The 20,610-nt window shown below is 36.1% G+C and overlaps 1 protein-coding gene across 2 annotated transcripts; it reads right to left on the bottom strand.

Moving 5' to 3' along the window:
* Positions 1-111: 111 nt before the first annotated feature.
* LOC103324300 (uncharacterized) lies at positions 112-19,578 on the bottom strand. 2 transcript variants are annotated; one of them, XM_089047525.1, is made up of 25 exons: positions 19,238-19,578; positions 18,468-18,585; positions 18,301-18,363; positions 16,869-16,970; positions 16,588-16,756; positions 16,402-16,500; positions 14,229-14,378; positions 13,114-13,153; positions 12,894-12,951; positions 12,607-12,689; positions 11,485-11,583; positions 11,243-11,358; positions 11,004-11,122; positions 9,946-10,016; positions 6,908-7,013; positions 6,388-6,527; positions 6,029-6,193; positions 5,842-5,945; positions 5,393-5,568; positions 4,323-4,512; positions 3,482-3,581; positions 2,621-2,789; positions 1,832-1,914; positions 1,657-1,733; positions 112-764 (listed from the first exon to the last, which is right to left on the bottom strand). In XM_089047525.1, exons 1-25 carry the CDS (start codon positions 19,325-19,327, stop codon positions 593-595), a joined length of 2,859 nt encoding a protein of 952 aa, XP_088903651.1. In that variant the 5' UTR covers positions 19,328-19,578; the 3' UTR covers positions 112-592. The 2 variants fall into 2 exon arrangements, with proteins under 2 accessions (XP_088903651.1, XP_008224565.2); XM_008226343.3 differs by having other exon boundaries at positions 6,035-6,193.
* Positions 19,579-20,610: the final 1,032 nt, after the last annotated feature.

Raw genomic sequence — 20,610 nt, 5'->3', positions numbered from 1 at the left:
ACGAGTGAAAGCCAAAGACCCAAACCACAACGGTGCAAAACGTAATTGACCCTTCCCACATCTTATGTCAGCTATAGAAATGCAAGTAAATCTATTGCTCATCAAGACACGTTATAGTAAAACTACAACTCGGCTGCTTCTGTGTACGATAATATTGTTTTTACACAGTACAAATTAAAGACAGGTGACTTTAATCCCGAATATTCTTGTTTTTGGTCAGCTAATCACAAATTCTGTATCCACTTGTTTTCTGACCCAAAAAAACATCTTATAACAAGAAGAATTTCAGTTTTGCTGTATTTCACAACCTTGTGAGATACAAATTTGGAGCTCATAGACCAAATGGTGCATGGACTACAAGAGGAAAAGACGAAAACTCACCGTTGGCTATAGTTACAAGGGGGAAGGGGTTTGACAACTTCACAAGTTATATCCGATTTCGTACCTGGTGGCCTTTTCCGAAAATTCTGCTCTTTACCTATCACTTGTGAAAGTATTCGCTGCCGCAAACAAACCAGGAGAATGTCTTAGAAATCACTTCCCTCAAAAGCATCTCCAGAAGCCACTGCTATCAATCACATTTCCAGTATTTTCAGTTAATTTTTGGCTTTGGTCGTCTTGGCCTTAACACAAGATAGAGTACACCCAGGACAACTAAGAAAGCAGGAATTGTAGTCACATTAAACACCACATGTACTTTTCTCTCTCTTGTGCAGTGGATTGGGTGGAGAATGGCTATAGTTGTATTTACTTTATCAACAAACCTGCAACAGAAACGATTTTCACAAATTAGCCAAAATTAGCATAAGAATAGACTTCCAACAGCTTGCCAAATATCCTGCTCAACGAGAGAAACATGAACAGAAAGAACAGGGAATACTAAAAAGCTTAAAACGGTTTACTAATATAAGAACCAAGAAGAATAGCAACAAAGCACACTTTTCATTTTCTTCGGTCTCTCAAACTACCGTAAAACCCAAGAGCTGAAGCTAATAGTAAAAGAAACAAACAATGTATATCAAGCAACAGTGACAATCACACTAAAACGATCTCAAAACAGCTTAACCAAATTAGGGCTTACGGGCAGGAAACATAAATTAACAAAGATGAGGATTACCAATAATCTCTTTTATTTATTTATTTTTAAGATCTGAGGATTATCAATACTTGAATCAAGAACTTACACAACCTGGCTTTGATACCCTATTAAATTACCACCGGTCCCAAAAGCTTAAGCTGAGGGAAACTGAGAGCAACAATATATATATAAAGCTAAATACAACATAGACCAAAAGCTTAGTCCTTAGAACCCAGGATGCCATTAGCCATCTTTTTCTCATATATTAAGAAGCAACTTGGCAGAGTTCAGCCCATCAAATTTGAACTAATTGACTCAGTTCAAAATAACCAACTTTCACTTAAGGGCTAGAACATTTTAGAACAATCTGTTCAGAAATAAGAAAAGAAACAATGCAGAATAGGCGCATAAGCCTTCGCTCAAGTGGCATGGGATGGGAGGAGTGAGGGTAGAGGTCCTAGGTTCAAGTCTCCTTGTAATAAAAAGAAATTAAATGTGAATAGAGACGTTAGTAGTTTAATAGTTGATCCACATTTGTAACTGAACAATTAAAAAGTAAAAGGCCTTGGATAGCTAACCCTTTTGACGCATCTTCTAGGGTATATAGCAGTCTCATGGCATCCACATACCGCAATTCTCCAGTAACAGTTGAAATCTGAAGACACCAACATTATCCAATTGTAAATGACTCCAGAAGAAAATAAGAGACTAGACTGTAAAGAACAGCTCAAGGTGATGGATCAATTTACTTACTCTTCTCCATAGACTAACAACATAATTGTACTTGTTAATTAGTTCATGCTCCTGAGACTGAACAAGTTTGAAGGTTTTTTCAGCTAGTTTCAGTCAAGTCTCCATTTGTATGTACTCGAGTTCCAATAACAATAACAATGCAAATAACTCTGGAGCAACAGCTGATTGTACAACAATAAAACATTATGTACTTATCTATATGTGTGAGGATTAAAAAGGCTAATAATTGTCAACTTAATGGCAAGCTGACCTGGCTCCTCACCCAAAAGACAACTGTTATTAGAGCATCCAACCAAAAGCCAATTGGCAATGGGTGGAGAAGCCATTTCTCGATGTGGGACAATACTCTAAACATGTGGACACCTCATATTGGGTGACGTGGAAGAGCACGTGTGGCTGACGGGCCAAACACGTGGATAGCCTGCTCTTCTACCATGCTAGAATTGGAGCATCCAACCCAAAACCAATTGACAATGGGTGGAGCTCTTTTAAAAACTAATATAAGGTTTCCATTTCCCAGTGTGGGGACAATACTCTCAACACTAACCAAAATTTGTCAACTGGATTCCTTACACCCATACACCCAAAAATCTCCCCTATGCACAGCCAACGTAGGACTCATGATACTGCATTGACAAATTTCAGTACATCATTGTGGATGACCACATTTCTGAGATTCCCAGAAAGTTGCCACTCTTAATCACCATTAACTGATTACATAAAACTAAAGAAACAACATTAAATGAAATACTAAGTTTCAATTACAACAATACTAACAGGCAAGGATACTTGTACGCTCCATGACTAGAAGATGAATGGCTGAATTGACCACTTGTACTGACTCTTCCAGAGTTGTGATAATATAGCTCCGAGCAATTGTATCAGATTGAAATTGGGAAATGTTCCATCCTTGAGAAGTAATGGAATATGGGTTGCATCCGACTGACCACATCCAGTCCTGTCATGAAGCAGATAGTAGCTCAACTAAAAATAGACACAAGATAAAAACAGTTGTGTGAAATCTCCAGGAATGCCAAAGCATACACATTGGTGGGGGGAGAGAGGGAGAAGGGGGTGGGGTGGGGGTTAAGAAGGGGGGGGAAGCAAGAGAGAGAGAGAGAGACAGTGTGAACAGAATTAAACAACTATCTATTTAACATAGATAAAAACGCATTAGACAGAACTTCAGGCAGACACAAGCAAATGCATACAAAATCTTCTTTTTCCCAACATCCAATATCATTTAATTGAATTTTCACTCAAGTCATTAAGCCATCATTATAAAAAAAAAAATTATAAGTAGATAATTCTTCTTAGTACAAAGCATTAGAAACTCCACACAATATTGTTAAAATCATAGGGGTAATACAAATCCCCAGACCACTATTTTTATTTTATTTTTTGAATAGAATATAAATTCAAAGAGATAAACAAAGAAACAAGCAAGTGGATAAGGAATCCACAAGAGCAAAAGAGGACAACTAATCCCAGACTGCACTATAATTCTCAATGTTTTGCATCCATTATAAATGAGCACAACTAAATTCAGTGAATGTCAAGCGTAAACAGGGTTTCCAGTTTCTCCCGCATGATCAACCCTAACTTGGAAAAAGAAAAAAAGTGTTTTTCCACATTCTAAATATGGCTTACCTCAATCGCAGTTTCATGGGCTTGACTGTAAGCAAGGTGGAGGGGAAGCAGACCAGCAAGATGTTCAGAAGCCGCAGCCAACGCAGCTTTGATAGGCCTCCTGCATAAGGTAAGGGTTAACCATAGGATTATACGCCAATCAAAGTAGTGACTTCAAATCGGTTCAGAGTTCAAGTGTCATCTAAAGTAATCAGGCATACTATATCAGAAAAGGCACCAAATATTCTCTCGACTTACCGCATATTTTAAGAATGGGAACTTAAATGCAATTTTGTTGAAAAAGTAGTCAGTGAAAAGCACCAACAGGTTTGCAATTTGATGTTCCATTTTTCAGTTGTTTCAATATATGCCAAAAATTGGTACAAACCCATTGAATTCAAGTAATAAAATACACTCCTAGCAAACTATGTGTTCCCAAGTTAACTATTAGGCAAGCTATAAGCATTCAAAGTGCCTAAAGAAACACAAGAAGTCCATCTAAAGAAAACCAACTAAAACAACACAAGCAAAGCTACACTTAGAATAGAACAACCCAAACAAAACATAACAAGCAAGCCACACTTGGTACAAAGCTCCAGTCCAGTCTAACCACACTAAAGGGAGCATCTTTAAAGTTTTTAGACGAAGACACCCACCAAGCAAGACATCTAGTTTTGTCCTATAGAATCCAACAAGAAGGAATACTTGTCAAACATTCCATTTAAAAACCAAGAAAATGGAATGTTTAATCAAATAACATTCCATTTTCTAGAGATTTTCCATAAAAATCTGAGAAACGTTATCAGCAGGGCTGAAATTTAACCATCAGGAGACAAAAACATTATATGCCAGAAACACTAACCTCAAATCCCACAAAAGTGGCTGCCCATTACATTGCAGATGGCTCTCCCAGGATGAAGGCTCTGACTGAACAACAATAACCATATCAGAAAGTGCCTTTGCCTGATAATGCTTGTCAACCAACAATGGTTCACCATGGATGAACCAAAATATTGGAACTTCTAGTGTAGACCGGCTATGGGCAAGCTTCCCTACATAGTTTGTTGAAAAAGAATGCTTGTCAATTCCAGAACATCAAATGCATACATACAGAGGCACGCATTTAGTTATAGCTAATCCCAAGTGTTTGGCTCAATGCCCATGTATTGTAGTAAAAGGCAATGGTCCCAAGTTCAAGGTACACCAACCTCTTGGGGCCACCCTTAAGAGATTTTCCCAGCAATTAACGAGTGCATGTCAGAAGATGGGAAAAACATGTGCCCCAAGGATTAGTCAGTGCTCTAAGAGGACTGGATACATCATGATACAAAAATTAAACATAGATTCAGATATAACAATTGGTTTGCTCCAATTAGAGAACCAATACAGTTTGTTCCCACCATTGTTCAACTAATCTACCCTCCTATGCAAGCGCCCATAAGCTTTTAGAAGAACTAAATTTCCTCAACAACATATCGCGCATCTTAATTCACCACTCAGAAAAAAAAATGTTAATTTAAAATGTAACATATTTCTTTTAGAAGTTGCCATTTCAGCGTATGTCCAACCTATCCAGATCTCCTTTAGGATCTAAAGTTAGGATTCATCTTAGTTGCATTGAAACTGTATAGTCATCCACTGTATTTAAGAGGTTTCTAGCCTGTTTTACCATTTATACAGACAAACATGGTCTTCTCGCCCTACCTCCTTTCGGAAGAACTAGCCAGTCAAGATACATGAACCCCAGACAGACAGAATCTTGGGTAAACATAAGAAAACCACTACAAGTTGTACCAGTTATACAAGAAAAAGGCAGGTGTGAAATGACTGACAAAAATTAAAACTGTAGTATTTAGGTTCTCTTGACACGTCTTTAGTGAAAAAAGTCCCAGATAGTGTCAAAAAATAGATCATTTTAATGCAGCTTTTAACCTTTTAAAGAGCCGTGATCATTCATTCTCTGCAACTGATACTGAACAATGGAGGAATCAAGATAGGATCGAACAGATTTCCTGTAAGTTCCATTAACAAGCAACAGAGGAACAGCTGCTGCTCTTCGTGCCACTGAAAAGGCCATTGCCAAAGCAGGATCCTCTGAAAGTGGTAACCTACAAATTTCTTTCACATTAATACAACTATGAACCACAACGAATTTATATGGGAAGAAAGCACAATACTTAATCATCCGGAAAAAAAAAATTGACAGTCCCAACACGAAATGATTTTGAGTTTTAGCATACAAAGGAGAATACATAACATCAATAAAAAGGCGGATTACCCATCCAAGATTAGAAAAGTATCTGACTTTACCTAGAAATGTGATGTGAGACAAATTTTAAATTATTAATTTTGAGAAATAAAGAACCATGCTAGATACATACAAGTGCTGACTGAAAGCAGGTTTCTGAGAAGGTAACAACAAAGAGGAGAGTCCATCCATTAGAGCCTTGAGATCCACAGGCAATTGTTTAATATGTCTAACTTTCTGCATTCATTAGTAGTTAGGTAAGGTGGTAAGGTGGTAAGAAAACCATATGCATTAATTGTTGAAGCTTCTTTGAACCATACCCATACCTCCTGCGTGATGAAAAATAACTGAAATGATATCTTATCATAATAATGAAATGCACCATCTGCTATGGAAGGTGATATGATGTGTCTCATAGATCCCCACAAATTTGCACCTAAATGAGAAAGAAAAGTATCACGTGCAACTGTGTAATTTTGAAACTCCTGCACAAGAACAAAAAATAAATGATAAAAGAAAATTGCTTTACATTTAGCAAAATAAATAAATAGAAAATAAAGTGTTTCAATGATTCCAAGGCAAACTTAGTGTCGAAAGTATAAATAACTGATTAGCAATAAACATCAGCAGGGGGAAAAACCCCAATAGCAAACCCTCACTGATAAACCAAATGGCATACCTCATGAGTATCACTGAACAAATTCCAATTCTCCATTCGCTTTAATGCCTCTAGAGCCTTTCTCTTATGACTTTCATCATATTCTTCACCTTCAAATGATTGGAGCTCATTTTTCAAATCCCTCATTCTCTCATCAAGTTCTGAAATCACCCAGATTAAAAGGAACATGAACTCTTTACTTTTGAGTGAAATAACAATCGTGCAACAAAACAACTCTCATAATACATGCAATGCAAACACCATTAGGTATGGTATATATGGGAGTAAAACCAAGCATGATTGGCAAGAAAAATAAACATAAGAAAAATATTCATAATAATGTTACTCAAAAGAGTAAATGGTAAATGTCTTATGACTTATGAGAAATATGAAAACGAATTTGACCTTCGCAAATAATATAAAGAAAAAAACTTCAAGCTGTAAGTGAACTACATAAGTTCCAACTATCTCTCAATAAATAAATTAATGAAGAAACGCAGTTACAGTCCAAAGAAGCGATCTTTTATAAAAATGGGGCTACCTTCGCAAAGAGCAAGCTTTACTTTCCTTCCTTTGCAATGTTTGAAAGCAAAAAGCTCATATATATCAATCTCCGCAAGAAGAATATCAATGGCTTGATGATCTTTCTGCAAAGCTCACAAGCACCACAAATTAAATGGGAAAGAGTAAAACCCTCATACTTAAGTTCCCCTCCCCTTCCGCCTAAAAAGAAAATCAAATGGTCGATGCTCATAAATTCAAAAAACAAACAACAAATTCTTTAAGAATGCCGCATAGCTAGTTCTATATTTCCTTTGCTATCTCCCTCTTTATCGCACATGTGAATTTGTTATTGTATTAATACAAGAAACAAAATTCTTAATGAAAAGAAGAAAACTACAAGATAGATGGACAAGGTCTACAAAGCAATCAGTCTTACTTTCAAGTTTCAATAAACATAGCTCACATTACATCAACTCATATTCCCCCCAATCAAGATGAACTACACTATGTTGGATAGAGATGCCCATAGAAAGGCTAGAATTTAAATATATCCAAAGTAAACCCACACCCTCTTTATCACAAATAAAACCCATTATTTACTTCCAAATAATCTGCAAAGAAGCCAACATTGGTAATCGCCTTTTTGTTGGCATCCACATAATTCTCCACCGGAAAGAAATAACAACTTGTAGGACAAAACACACCAAGTAATTGTCTTTGATAGGAAACAAAGACTTTCTTAAACAAGTCAAAAAGTACAAAGAACTAAAGAATTTTCTCTAAAGAGTCTACAATCCCAACTTATCCTTCCTACAAAAGAAACTCCACAGCAAGCATAAACACAAACATTGGAATCAAACAATCAAACAGCTCTCCTAACTTCTTCTTTTCAAAAGGTGTAACAACCCAAGGCCTCATCCAAAAGCCTACTCTGAAGTTGACTTATGAATTTCTTGGCTTTCTTAATACCCAACGCATAATGTAGGATTCCAAAGTAACACCATCTTGTCTCCTCTATACCTTGGGCGTCCTTACTGAGAGAGTAACCATACATTTCAAACTTATATCAATGGCCAAGGCTTTCTGATGTGGGATGCAGCCATTTACTTGCCTAGGTACCCAGTAGTGTAGGTGAGGCGCCACCTTTTCCCTCATTGATACAACCATGGCCCTTAACTCCTGCATATACAAAGGTTGGGTAGGACCCCAATACCATTTGTAAGGACCCAAGGCCTCATCCAAAAGTGCTGAAGTTAGACTTCTGGAGTCCTATGCCTTTAATAAATAGCCTGGATCTTCAGTGCACATTGCCGATGAGGGATTCATGGGTATCACAAAAGGCCTCTCAAGCCACCTAGCCCTCTCTTCCTTATTGGGTAACATTCTCATCCCTCCACTCTAAACCCCATCTCCTCATGTTTAGTATAAAAGTTGTCGAAAAGACTAACTACCCTGCCTATTTTCCATGCTTCTAATTTTAGAACAGCACGTAATATTACGTAGGGTTATCCTAGCATTTGCATTCAGACTTGCACAGAATACTTGCTTGTTGATAACATAATGAACCTTGTGAAAATACTATCAATCCTCTATGCAAAAAGCACCATGATAAAAGACAAATATATGTCTAATTATGAGCCCAAAAAAACGACATTATTGTGTAAGCTCGGGTAACCTATACAGCGCCTCCCTTCAATACCCATTTTTGCAGCATCACAACAAGCAAACTAAGCACAGTACAGACAACATGACTTCAATTTTTTTTAAGAAACAATATTTGTATTGAGAAAGGAAAAGAGAACTAGAAAAGAGAACTAAAAACTGGCTGCACAAGACAATCAAAACATTTTCCCCCCAGCATGCAACACCCATTTTAAAGCATCACAACAAACAAACTAGGCACAATAGCTTTATTTTAAACGAACAATATTTTTATTCTGAAGGAAAACGGTACAAAGAAAGATATCAAGCTTAGAAAGAAAACTAAAAACTAACTGCACAAGTAGAACATTCAAGACATTTCCCACCCCCAAATAAATAAATCAATCACGAGAAGAAAAAACTTAAGGGAATGTTTTGAAAAATGTTTTTCCTTGAGCTTTTAATGAATTATCTTCAGGAAGATGATAATCATAAAAGACTTACAAGTAGGACGGTTTTGTCAAATGCTTTGACACAAGAAGCACCCAAGGAGAAGCTGAAGACCTAACCCAGCCCAAAGTAATCCAGCACTATAGATAATGTAATAGATATTTTGTTCACATGGTATATATGCTAGGTAATTAAGAAATCAAAGTATGCACGATCTAGTAGATTATCTCATTGGCGGAGGTTTAATGAAACTGAACATATTGGATTCAGATCACCAACAGCAGCAACTAGTGTTCTGTAACAGAAAAGGATGAGTAATATATTGTAGGGTGCAAAAAGAGCCACAAGAAGGTGATGATCCTCAAACTACTGCTAGCAAATCTTGTTACTTGCCATTGATTTACCAATGGCAGTACAATTTGATACGTCAACCCACCATCTCTAACCTCTCTCTCTCTCCCTCCCTCCCTCCCTCCCTCCCTTCCTCTTCTTCTTCTTCTTCAACATCATCTGAGAGAATTGAACTGTGAGTTGGGGGCGTGGGGTTAGGAAATTGAATTACTGTAGATAGATGCATAATTACTAATGGTACTTAGTTGTCGGAGGATTGGATGGATATATAATGAGATGAGGATGTGAGATAGATTGCCAAAACAGTCAATGTTACACACCGCAAACAAGAATATCGCAACCAACAAGAAATTACAATTCCAAGGACACCCACACCAGTCCAAACAGCTGCGACCATATTTCTTTGTGAATGCGCTATGCAAACAAATATATAGGGAAAGAGCATAAGACCACCATGATTACAATGTATAGATCCCACTATTGGCAAGTAGTGAAAGAGGAAAAAAACACCAAAATTTTCTCCTTTTTATTCAAAAAACATGAACATACAATATAACAATCATCACCTTATACACATACGAAGATGAGATTTCAACATTGAACTGAAATTTGTTTTTACCAGAAAGCACATACATCACCAAATACGGCAAATTTTTCCTGAATAGCATCTTGTAAGCGATCTTCTGCTTCATCTTCTGAAATTTCTGCACATCATAAAGAAAATTTAAACTAGCTAAGGCAAGAACTTTTGTAAAGAGTTGGAAAATATCTGGTCGAGAATTAAAATAAAGTTATGTTTACAGGACAAAAATGTTTCCCTAATCCTCAACTAATGAAATAAAGTTTATATGTATGCACGTAGAAAAATGCTCAAGAGTAGGTGGAGTGCTTATGGGATAGGGTGCAATTTTGGGCATCTTAGTCAGCATCTGTACGTTTTTATTTTGTCAGATTGGAATGCATTTTCTTTTTCTGTTATTTTGTCAGATTTTTTTTTTCCTAAAAGAAACAAATTGTATTAAGAAGGGGTACCTGTTTTGTACATCTTTGGAATCCTGTTTTTGTTTTGTCGTTTTCCCCAAGGATTGAGGTGCTGATGCAGTTTGCACTTTTAGTTTTCTTTTAGAAGTGGACTCCTTGTTCACTTTTGGTGTACTGTTTCGTTTTTAATAAACATTCACATTTCTTATCCCAAAAAAAAAAAAAAAGACCAAATGGACTTTTTCTAGGGGACCCTTACTAAATGTAATTCATCCAAACAAAATAATGTATAAACACTGTTCATCTATTTATTAATAACAATGTGATGACTAAATGGTTTCTTTTTTCTTTTTCTTCTTTGACTAGATGACTAAATGGTTTCTGATTTGGCTCCATTTTTTGTGGAAATAATGATGCTTGAATAGGAACCTAAAGGGCAATTCAGATTATTGAACCAGGATGATCACACAATGTTGTTCTTTCTTTTCTTGAAAAGTGAGCATCCACTCGCGAGGATTTTCTTAGAAACATAAAATTTTGAATATACATATAACAATATGATCGCTAAAGGACAATATCAATTTTCCCACAACATTTTAGCATCAAGCTCGCTCTACCACCAGTAAATAATAGCACATCCAAGTCAAACGTTGCCACATGATCAGTGAAGGTTATAATTGAATAATCACTGGTGAAAGATGTTGCAGTACCTGAAACTGCACCAATTGTTTTTTGCACATTGGGAGAACTTAGTTCTGTCCGAACACCTTCCCCACCAACAGCTGGTCCCCATGAGAAAGGGCCTGCACTTAAATCAATAAACGCCCACCTAATCCAGAATATTTTACTAACAAGGATCAGTATAACAAAGGGTGTGTGTATACCAGAGTTCATATATGTATGTGTATGTGAGCATCTGGGAATACATAAGAGAGAGAGAGAGATTCACCTCTCTTTTCCAATCCATGTATCTGTAAGGCATTCAGCACGAAGATTGTTGAATTCCCCAGATTTTAGTTCCTTACTGAAAAGAAGCTTCATATCTTCATTCTTCCCTTTCAGTAACTATTCTCGTTATAAGAATAAAAGAAACAATTAAAACATTTAGTTAAAATATTTATCTCTCTGAGTTTTAGTTTTATATTACTCAGTTTGTCTAGATACTCATAAGATCAGAAAAGGTTTGTATACCTGTAAAACTTTGTTCTGCACGATATCCACAGTTTCCTTCCCTCGGTACAACTTCTCCACATTATTCAATGCATCTTGGCATGCATTGTACCATTCAACCTGAAAATTAGATGTGCCATTATAGCCTTTAAATTACATGAGCAAGCTAAAGCTTTGAAAAAAAAAACAAACAAGCTAGTAAAAATTCAGCATCATATTTTATTCAAGCAAAACAAACCATTGGGCTATCTGTAGAACTAAAGTGCCCACCAGCCCTTGTAGCGAGCAATGATGAAAATATCAGTAATTTAGATTTAAAGACGTGTGACATGCACTGTAAATAGTGCACAGCTGATAAGTATCAAATTAAAACTTGAACTATATAATTCATAAGAGCATCTTTATTCAGGGAATACTCAATGTTTGAGCCATATCACATATTTTGGAAATCTCATTACACCAATACAGGAAAAATATAGAACTTAGTAGAGGAGATTTCATCTTGATCCAATTAATAGCAAATTTCTTTTACTATCATTTGATCAACATCAAATTTAATGTTACTTAAACAAGAAAAAGGTATTACCGACAAGGTGTTAGTTGGAATGGTAAAACCCATGGTTTGCCCCCACGTGGCCTGAGGTTCAAAACCACCAAAGCTACCTACCTAGCTCTTTCATAGTGTTTTCTGCCTCCCAAAGATTGTAGGGTTCAGTGGGGGGCCCCAGTTTCAAAGCTGTGTCCGATTTGCAGATTGGTGGATTTCTGGGTATCCAAAACAAAAGGTATTGTTCCTATAAATCTCCCAAATGTTTAGGGAGATATTATTTTAGTACTTGGGAATAATAATATCACTATCCTTTTACTGTCGAAACCAATACTCAGAAAATTTGGGGTTGCATCTTCATAAATTGTAGCATGTTCTTCCCTTTACCTCAAAGTGTGCAATCTTCACTTTTCTCTACTGTTATTAAATCAATATATCCTCAAGTTCTGATTGTTTCAGTAGTAAAAAGTTAAAAGAACGAAAAATAGTATTTTCTTTTCCAGTCAGGAAAACTACAACAAAAATCACTATTTTCATCAATATGACCGGGAGGTGTGTTTGTGTGTACTTGTGTTAGAGAGAGAGAGAGAACTAACCGTATCAGTGTCTTCAGTTACAGACCAGGCAAACTTTGCCATTGGATGCTTCTCGTACAAAGGTCTCTTAATTTTATCAAGAGCTACAAAATTCAAGTTTTCAACAATCTTATTTTAGGAAGAAATAAAAAAGAATATACAGATTTTTTTATTTATAAATGTTCTTCAAAGCTCCTGAGTGGAAAAAAAAAAAAAAAAACGAACATGCAAAAACTAAAAGTGAAATATCTCCTCAAAAAAAGTGCGGAAAAGAAAAGAGAAGAATTTAGAACAAAGGTTTATCATACCAAGAACAGTTTCTGGAATGCTTCCCGACTGAAGAATTTTGGTTTGCAAATTCTTGTTCTACAAAATAAAAAATATATCAATGCCTCCCCTTTAAATATTAAGAGATGAACAGACAAGAAAAAATAAAATGGTCACAAACTATGAGCATGAATAAACTACTAGACATGTTAGAAGAATGACAGTAGGAACATAACGCCCAGGAATTGAATAAAAACAAACCTCTTTGAGAAATTTTATTTCTGATTCTGATAAACCTCTCCTGCAAAAGACAAAATTAAAATTGAGAAAACCAAGCTAATAGCATTCTAAAGTTAATAGGAGATATGAACAAAGAGATAATGAGACAATATTGAAAACATACACAAACCAAACATAACATGATATCAGGTTTTTCCAAACTGCAACATAATGTCAGTACTGTAAAAGATTTAGCACTGAGATGTGCTCCATTAAATAAGGATTTGTCCCAGGTAAGAATCAACATGTAGCTCACTCTATTTTGTGCATTAAGTGTTGGTCCAAGCAATTGAAAAGCTTCTTTCTATTCGGTTATTCAGTACGGACACAATGTCGTAATATATATATATATATATATATATATCAAATTAATTGATATTAGGAAGAATCTAAGAAGATGAAAAAGGGTTTAAAGGAGGCATGCTGATCACCACAAAGCTTAGGATCTTGAGATTGAAAATTTCTTTCAAAAGGAAATTACGTATCCAGTATCAAGAATAAGGGAGACATGCGTGGCACACGCATACCATGGGAGATACTTAGCCACATCTCAACCCATGGTTGAAGAATGAGGCAATCAAGGAAGTCTTCCTCCTGAACTAGATTAAAAGTCCAAAGACCTTTGCTTTCTTTCCTTTTCGATACAAACAAAGGGAAGATGATAGTAACTGCTTAAGAGATTAAATCTTGGACAACAAACAAGCTACTGCAAGGCACAATACCTCCATAAATGCAAATTTCATTAGAAAAAGGTATATCATTCTCAATTTGGAAATGATATCTTTCTCTTCAGTTTGCATTAATATTGCAAATAAAACTGTAATCATTACGTCAGTTCTTATACAGCAAATGAATCCACTAATTACAATATGAAGCAGATGCTCTGTTTCAGTCTATAATCATTTTAATGTTTGATTGAGCCTATAAAAATTCCTCTGTTGCACAAATAAATTGCCCATCAATATGTCCTGGTATCTAAACTAACTCTATCTCGTATTGAAGCACTTCACGGAAACTTTATGCTAGTCATCAAGAAGACTCCATGTATAAGATGTGGAATTCAATCTACCATATTAAGTAATGCCTAATATACACACCGGTAACCATATTTAGCTCTTTTTGAGTCGTGCTTGGGATTCAAGATGAAAACGTTATATGCATTTTCAAGTTCAAGATATCCAACAAGGCTAGTGAAAAGAACATCCATCATGTCCACATCTACTTGCCACAGAGCATCCCCGTCATCCCTGTACACAATAAAATGAATCAATGACTGAAAGCAGCAACAAAGAGAAAACTCAAACATGCAACACCAAGCATGCTAGTTAAACACAAACAATTGAACTCAGAAACAATAAAAGAATATACCCAAATATGCAGTTAACAACAACAAAAAATGCTTCTATTACCACCCCTAAACCCTCCTATGAAATTGTCCCAAAGGAGCTTGAGATATAATCTGGGAAAAAAAACAATAGGGCCGGTCAGTGCCCTGCATGGGGTTTAGGGTTCAGGTTTAATGGTATTCTGGAAAATCAGTGCATATGTTGAAAACATCTGTTTTAATTTTTCAAATTTTTTGGACGAAATTTACGCGAAGAGATTGAAGATTTTTCTGCCCTCATGACAGTTTAGAGAATATTCAGGTTTCAGCACATAAACCAGACAGGAGGAAATGGAAACTGGATTCATGCCGGGGTTCTCTTGTAGGACCTATTTTAATTTGCTGTGTAATAAGCAATCCTCTACTGTATTCCAGCCTGCTAAAATGTCAGGAAGACTAATATTTCTCCTAAGATACATGTTTTAGTTTGGATAACACTTGCAATTTGGTACCAAGAAGAAGAACCAATCTTACTGTGTCTCCTCACTGGTTCATTTTGTGCAAAAAAAATATTTAAAAAAATAAAATTGGTAGAATCTGGAACTCACTTGCTCTTACATTGTCCTTATGCGTTGGGGCTGTGTTGGTGGTTGGTTGAGGCTGTAGGGGTAGCTAGGCTATTCCTCAGCCACCCTCAAAGATTCTTTGTGAAAAATATACATCTTCTGGAATTGTTTAGTGCTAGCTGTTTTTTGGGTAATTTGGTGGGGGAGAAATAGAAGAATTTTAAGAATTATAGTGGAGATGAAGAGAACAATTGGGAAAAGGTCAGATTTTGGGAATCCTTATGGGTTTGGCATGAAAAACATCAAAACTAAATTACCCTCAATCTGAAATTGAGGTACAAGGATAGCTTTATTAGTCCCCCAGAGGAACAAGGTTCAGACTTGGAGTTGTTTAAACCTTAACAAAAACAGATTATGATCCCAAAGCATCATATGCAGTTCACTGAAAACAACTCGAGGAGCAACCATGTGGCATATCTATAGATTACACATGAAGGTGTGACTATATTCAAGCAATTGGAGGCCTTAAGCAAGAATGAAAACATCAGTGCCAGTGGGAATTTCAGTTGTCCAACTTTAGGGGAATACTGGTGGAAATAACAGTAAAAAAAAAAACGAAAATACACAAATTTGCTTTAAATATGGAATTTAAAGCTTTATAAAGTAGTAGACCTAAATGACATAAGAATGAAAAGAGTGATATAAGACATGTTTTTCAATGCGCATGAAATAGTTTTACATAAATTTAATTTGACTTTGATTATATAATATGTATAGCTTTGATTTAAGAAATATTTATACACGCACATATATATATATATATTGAATTATCAAAACAATTGTAAACTGTGGTATTGGGGACATGATGATGCTAATTATCTGGGTTGTGTACGTGGAAAGGAATAGAAGGGTCTTTGATGATATCAAGGCTGAGGAGGTGGAGCATCCAGGGAAAAAGGTTCATTTTGGAGCTTATTTAAGGGCATCTGTATCTTCGAAATTCAGGGATCTTCCTGTTTCCTGAGATTTCTTTCTTCTCTTTGTTTTTTCTTTTTATTGTTGATTGGTTATTGCATATGTAATGAAATAAATCACAGGATTTATATTGGTGGAAATCTTGTGTATTTCCACCAGAATTCGGAGGAAATGCCGAATATTTGAGTGGAGTCTCAGCGACAGGGTGGAAGGGAACTCCTTCCAGCCTAGTTCCAATGTCAGCATGGTTGAAATACTGAAAGTGTTTCAGCCAACAATTTAAACCTTGGTTATAAGAACAAAATGTGATGGGAAGATTGATGGAAGAAGCCCGATCCTTTTCTATTACTCAATTCAAGCAGCCAAATGTATGAGCGAAAAGAATCTGATATAGGATGAAATTACCTGTTACCATATGAGTCATCCTTGCGAGAGAAAACATTTATGGCTTTCTCAAATATCGAAGTAACCTTTTCTCCCATTTGTATTGCATGAACAGAAAAACTACAAGAACATTCATCATCATATAACAACAACAATTACGATTCATAATCTTCCTAATAAACAGATAAAAGTACAAAGAACTATTACTTGTAGTTTATGTGACTGACAATGGGAAGATGGTGTTGTTGCTCTTTATCTACACTAATCCTGTAAAACGGGGTGAGGACTTCTCCAATTTGAGGAACACGTGTATGTTCAAAGGTATGATCAATTTTTGTGAACCAGCGCTCAAGTTCTTCAGGGTGAAGCTTGAATTCTGAAAGTAGATTTACAAGAAGAACCATTAAGAAACAACCACCCCTTTAATAAACAAAAGAAACACAAAACTGAAAACATGAAAGAACAAAATGAACACCAAATTTGTATACCTTGGTTTCCTTTCCCATCAAATCCAACAAAAATGAAGTTCACAGGCACTGGGAGGTACATAGAATCAACTTCCAGAAACTTGAGATAATTTGCAATATTGCCTGGAATAAGATAAAAAGAGATTGGAATCAGTACTGCTCATGTACAATTAATGGGTGAAAATATATTTTCTTTGTTGTTGAGTCATTGACCAAACCAGGATTGAAATAGTAAGGAAACAATAACTTTATGTGCTTAGGCCGAAGGAATTGGATACGAAGAACCCAATGACTTGAGGACACATGCAACAAACAGCAATGGGGATGTTACCCCCAAATTAATGACAACTTTTACTGAATGTAATGGTGCTTAATTCAGCAGTATAGTCACCTTTCAGGAAAAAAGGTCAGTACAGTCACCTTTCAGGAAAAAAGGTCAGTATAGTCACCTTTCAGGAAAAAAGGTCAGCATAATCATCACTCCCACATTAAACAGTTACTTTTATAAAACCATAAACCCAACTGCCCATCATCAAATGTCATTCCCCTTAGAGACATCTGAATCCAATTGCTCAAGCATAGAATTGTGTACTCTAAAAGCAACACCAATCAATTATTGCATCACTTGGCACCTAACTATAAACAAGAGTAAATGAAACTAAACTCTTTATTAACCAATACAAAGCACTGACTCTGCAACTGACAGATAAGTTTCATTATTTATAAAAGCAAGAAACACAGAAGATGCCTTCTCTTCGAATCCAGGGCCCATAAACCCTAAAAAAAGTCATTTCTTTCGTTTCCTCTGCCCTCAAAGCTACCATTAAATAACTGTAGAACCAGTATACAAATGAAAAATCTGCAAACTTGGGACATAAAGAGAGTCCGGACTTTAAAAGCAAATCCAACGAAAATCTCATTCGATGTTAATTTCACCAGAATGCTAAGGTGCTGGCTGTTCTCCATGATTCCAATCACGATACCTTTTCTTTCTTTCTTTTTCTCTTTTTTGAAAAGTAGAAATTTTAATTCATAAAAAAACCATACAGAAAAGTGGACAAGTTATCCACCAATAACAGAAAGAAACAAGAAACTAGTACAGAGATCTACAACTATGAGGAAAAAAAAATAACCATTGCTAATCAAGACACTGCAGCCTTCCAATCAAGAAAAATGGTTGAAAGGGATGTATTCCTAAAAATAGGAGAAACAGAAGCCCAGAGCCGGAAGTACTTTTCCTTTTCTCACACCTCCTCCACTTCCGGCCCCTTGGCATCTAATATAATAACTAGTTTTCTTACAAATATAAAATAATAATAATAATAAACAATGAACCATGTTCTAGGGGTGTTATCAGAATTCGTTTTGTAAAGTTCAACAAAATTTCCCAAATGAATTTTTTTGAATAGAAATTTTGTTAAAAAGGCCAAGAAAGAAGTTTTCTAGTGACTACCTGCATTTGTGTAGTTGAGAACACCCATTTTTCCGGGTCTGGAAGATTCCAAATCATCAAAATCTGAACATTAACCAAAATTATGACATTAAAGGAAATAAAGCAATCTGTTCCTCCGCATATATGAACAGAAGGTACATTTAATGAAGGGAAACATGCAGTCATACCACCACGAATAACAGCCTCACTCCAAAACCTACTCTTCTCTTTAAGGTTAAATAAAGAGAAGACTGATGACCTGCTGCTTTTTCCAGAGGGAGATCCAGCTGATGTAGTTGCCAAGAACTGATAAAAATTATGCCAGCAATCAGGATAACATGCTGTAGAAGTTTTCATTGCAAAATCAAATCTATCACGGATATAATCTCATCCTTGAGGAGTCAAAAGAAAGAGAGCATAAATTCAAATCAATGAATACAATATTTAATCTAAGTATCTTTCAACAAGAAAAGGACAGCATAAATGTTCAGCAATACCCTTAGCTGTAAGATTGTATAAGCATGTCCTAAGCATTGACCATCCTACCAATGCATTAGCAATTTGACATCTAAAAACTGTAAGTCCATCACAACCAACAATAGGCTGCTGGGCATTTATCCTGATGACACTATTCTATAAATTGAAGTTCGTGCATCTTCCTGATGACACTAATTAGGCTGTTTGGCATTTATCTTCCTATTATTTTCTTCTTTGTTATATTTGGTCAGAGGAATGCTGAGTATTTCAAACAGAAAATTTCTTACTTTCTCCTTCTTTCATTTTAGGGTTTAGGGTTTAAGTTCAGTAAATCAGTAATATATATCAAGCCTTCAAGCATCTACATGTTCCATCAAATTATTTCCTAATACTTGATTTAATAAATCAAAACAAGACAAACAAAAGAAAATCCATATAGAGTGAGGAGCAGTTGGGATGTAGAGCGAGAGAAAGGACTAACCAGTAAAAAAATGGAAATAATGAAGAAAGGCAGAGGAAACAATCCCCGACGAAGACGAAGACGAAAACGAAGACGGTTATGATGATCCATCCCTTCGTTTCCAAAGAGCGGAATAGAATTACGGCTACCGTCACCAAACAGATTTGCTACTTCCCGAGAAAATGCCCACAGAGACAAACCAAAGAAATAACAAATAGAGGAAAAACATGTCTCTCAGACCACGTCATACGCGTTGATGTGGAGCTGACATGTCTCTTCAGTTTTGACTCACCCAGTGCTCCTGCATTATATGAATTTCGGACTATACTGTAAGGGCAAGTGCAGCGCACAAGCCTTGCCAGGTCAACACCCGCCCCCCAACCAGCCCAAATCCAGCTCCAGCGCAAGGAATCCAGCCTAGACAAGCCCTGGGTCCCACCAGCCCGGACAAGCCCACGGGCAAATTCTGCTCGGACTCAAGTCCGAAGGCGTTGATGTCAGCGAGAGCATTTCAAATTTTTTTTTTTACTGTTGGCACGTGAGTTAAAAAGAGTAAAAAAAAATTGAAATGCTCTCGCGCTCACGCGCCAACGGTAAAAATTTGACTTCCGCATCGACGCCACCGATGAACCCAACGGAAAAATGCCACGTGGCGCTTCTGACGCGATGGGTTTTTTCAGAAATCTGACGGCCCTCATTTTTGGCTAAAAAATTGCAAAAAATTAAAAATTCAGAAATTTTTTATAAAAAATACCAAAAAATTCTGAATTTTTTCCTTATAAATACCTAATAATTTTATTCACTTTCCACACCAAATCTTCATACAAACTCTTCTCATTCCAATATTTTTTACTTTCCACTCACATTTTTCTACTACTTTCCATTTGTATCAAAAAATAAATGGCCTCTTCTGTCGAAGCTGGAGGCACGTGGACAACTCATGAAGATATTATGTTTTGTCAATGTTGGGTGAAAGTTAGTCATTGCCCTGTCACGAGCAATGAGATGAAGTTCGCTCATATGTGGAGCAAAATTCATGGAGAATTTTGTCAAATATTGGGTTCAATTTGGATCGAAATAGCCTTGTTTAGTAGATGGAAAATTCTGAATAGAGAGTTAGGGAAATGGATAAATGCCTTGACAAAAGTAAGGGAGAACATTCGAAGCGGTCAAAATCTTTCCGATGAGGTAAAATATTTATAATTGTCATTTTAATCAATTTAATGTAACTTTTTTTTATTGCATATTCAATTTCTTTTTCTTGCATAATCTTTTTTTTTTTGGACAAACTACAGTAAACCCCCCAACTTATAGGGTCATTTATGAGTTCGTACCCGATTTTGAGGACATTAACCAGTACATACTCAATGTCACAGAAAACCTACAATTTGCCC

The sequence above is a fragment of the Prunus mume genome, linkage group LG2 (assembly GCF_029339155.1).
Source record: "Prunus mume cultivar Tortuosa linkage group LG2, ASM2933915v1, whole genome shotgun sequence".
Lineage (NCBI taxonomy): Eukaryota > Viridiplantae > Streptophyta > Magnoliopsida > Rosales > Rosaceae > Prunus > Prunus mume.
The sequence above is the reverse complement of the archived record's forward strand: the minus strand, read 5'-3'. Positions and strand labels throughout refer to the sequence as shown.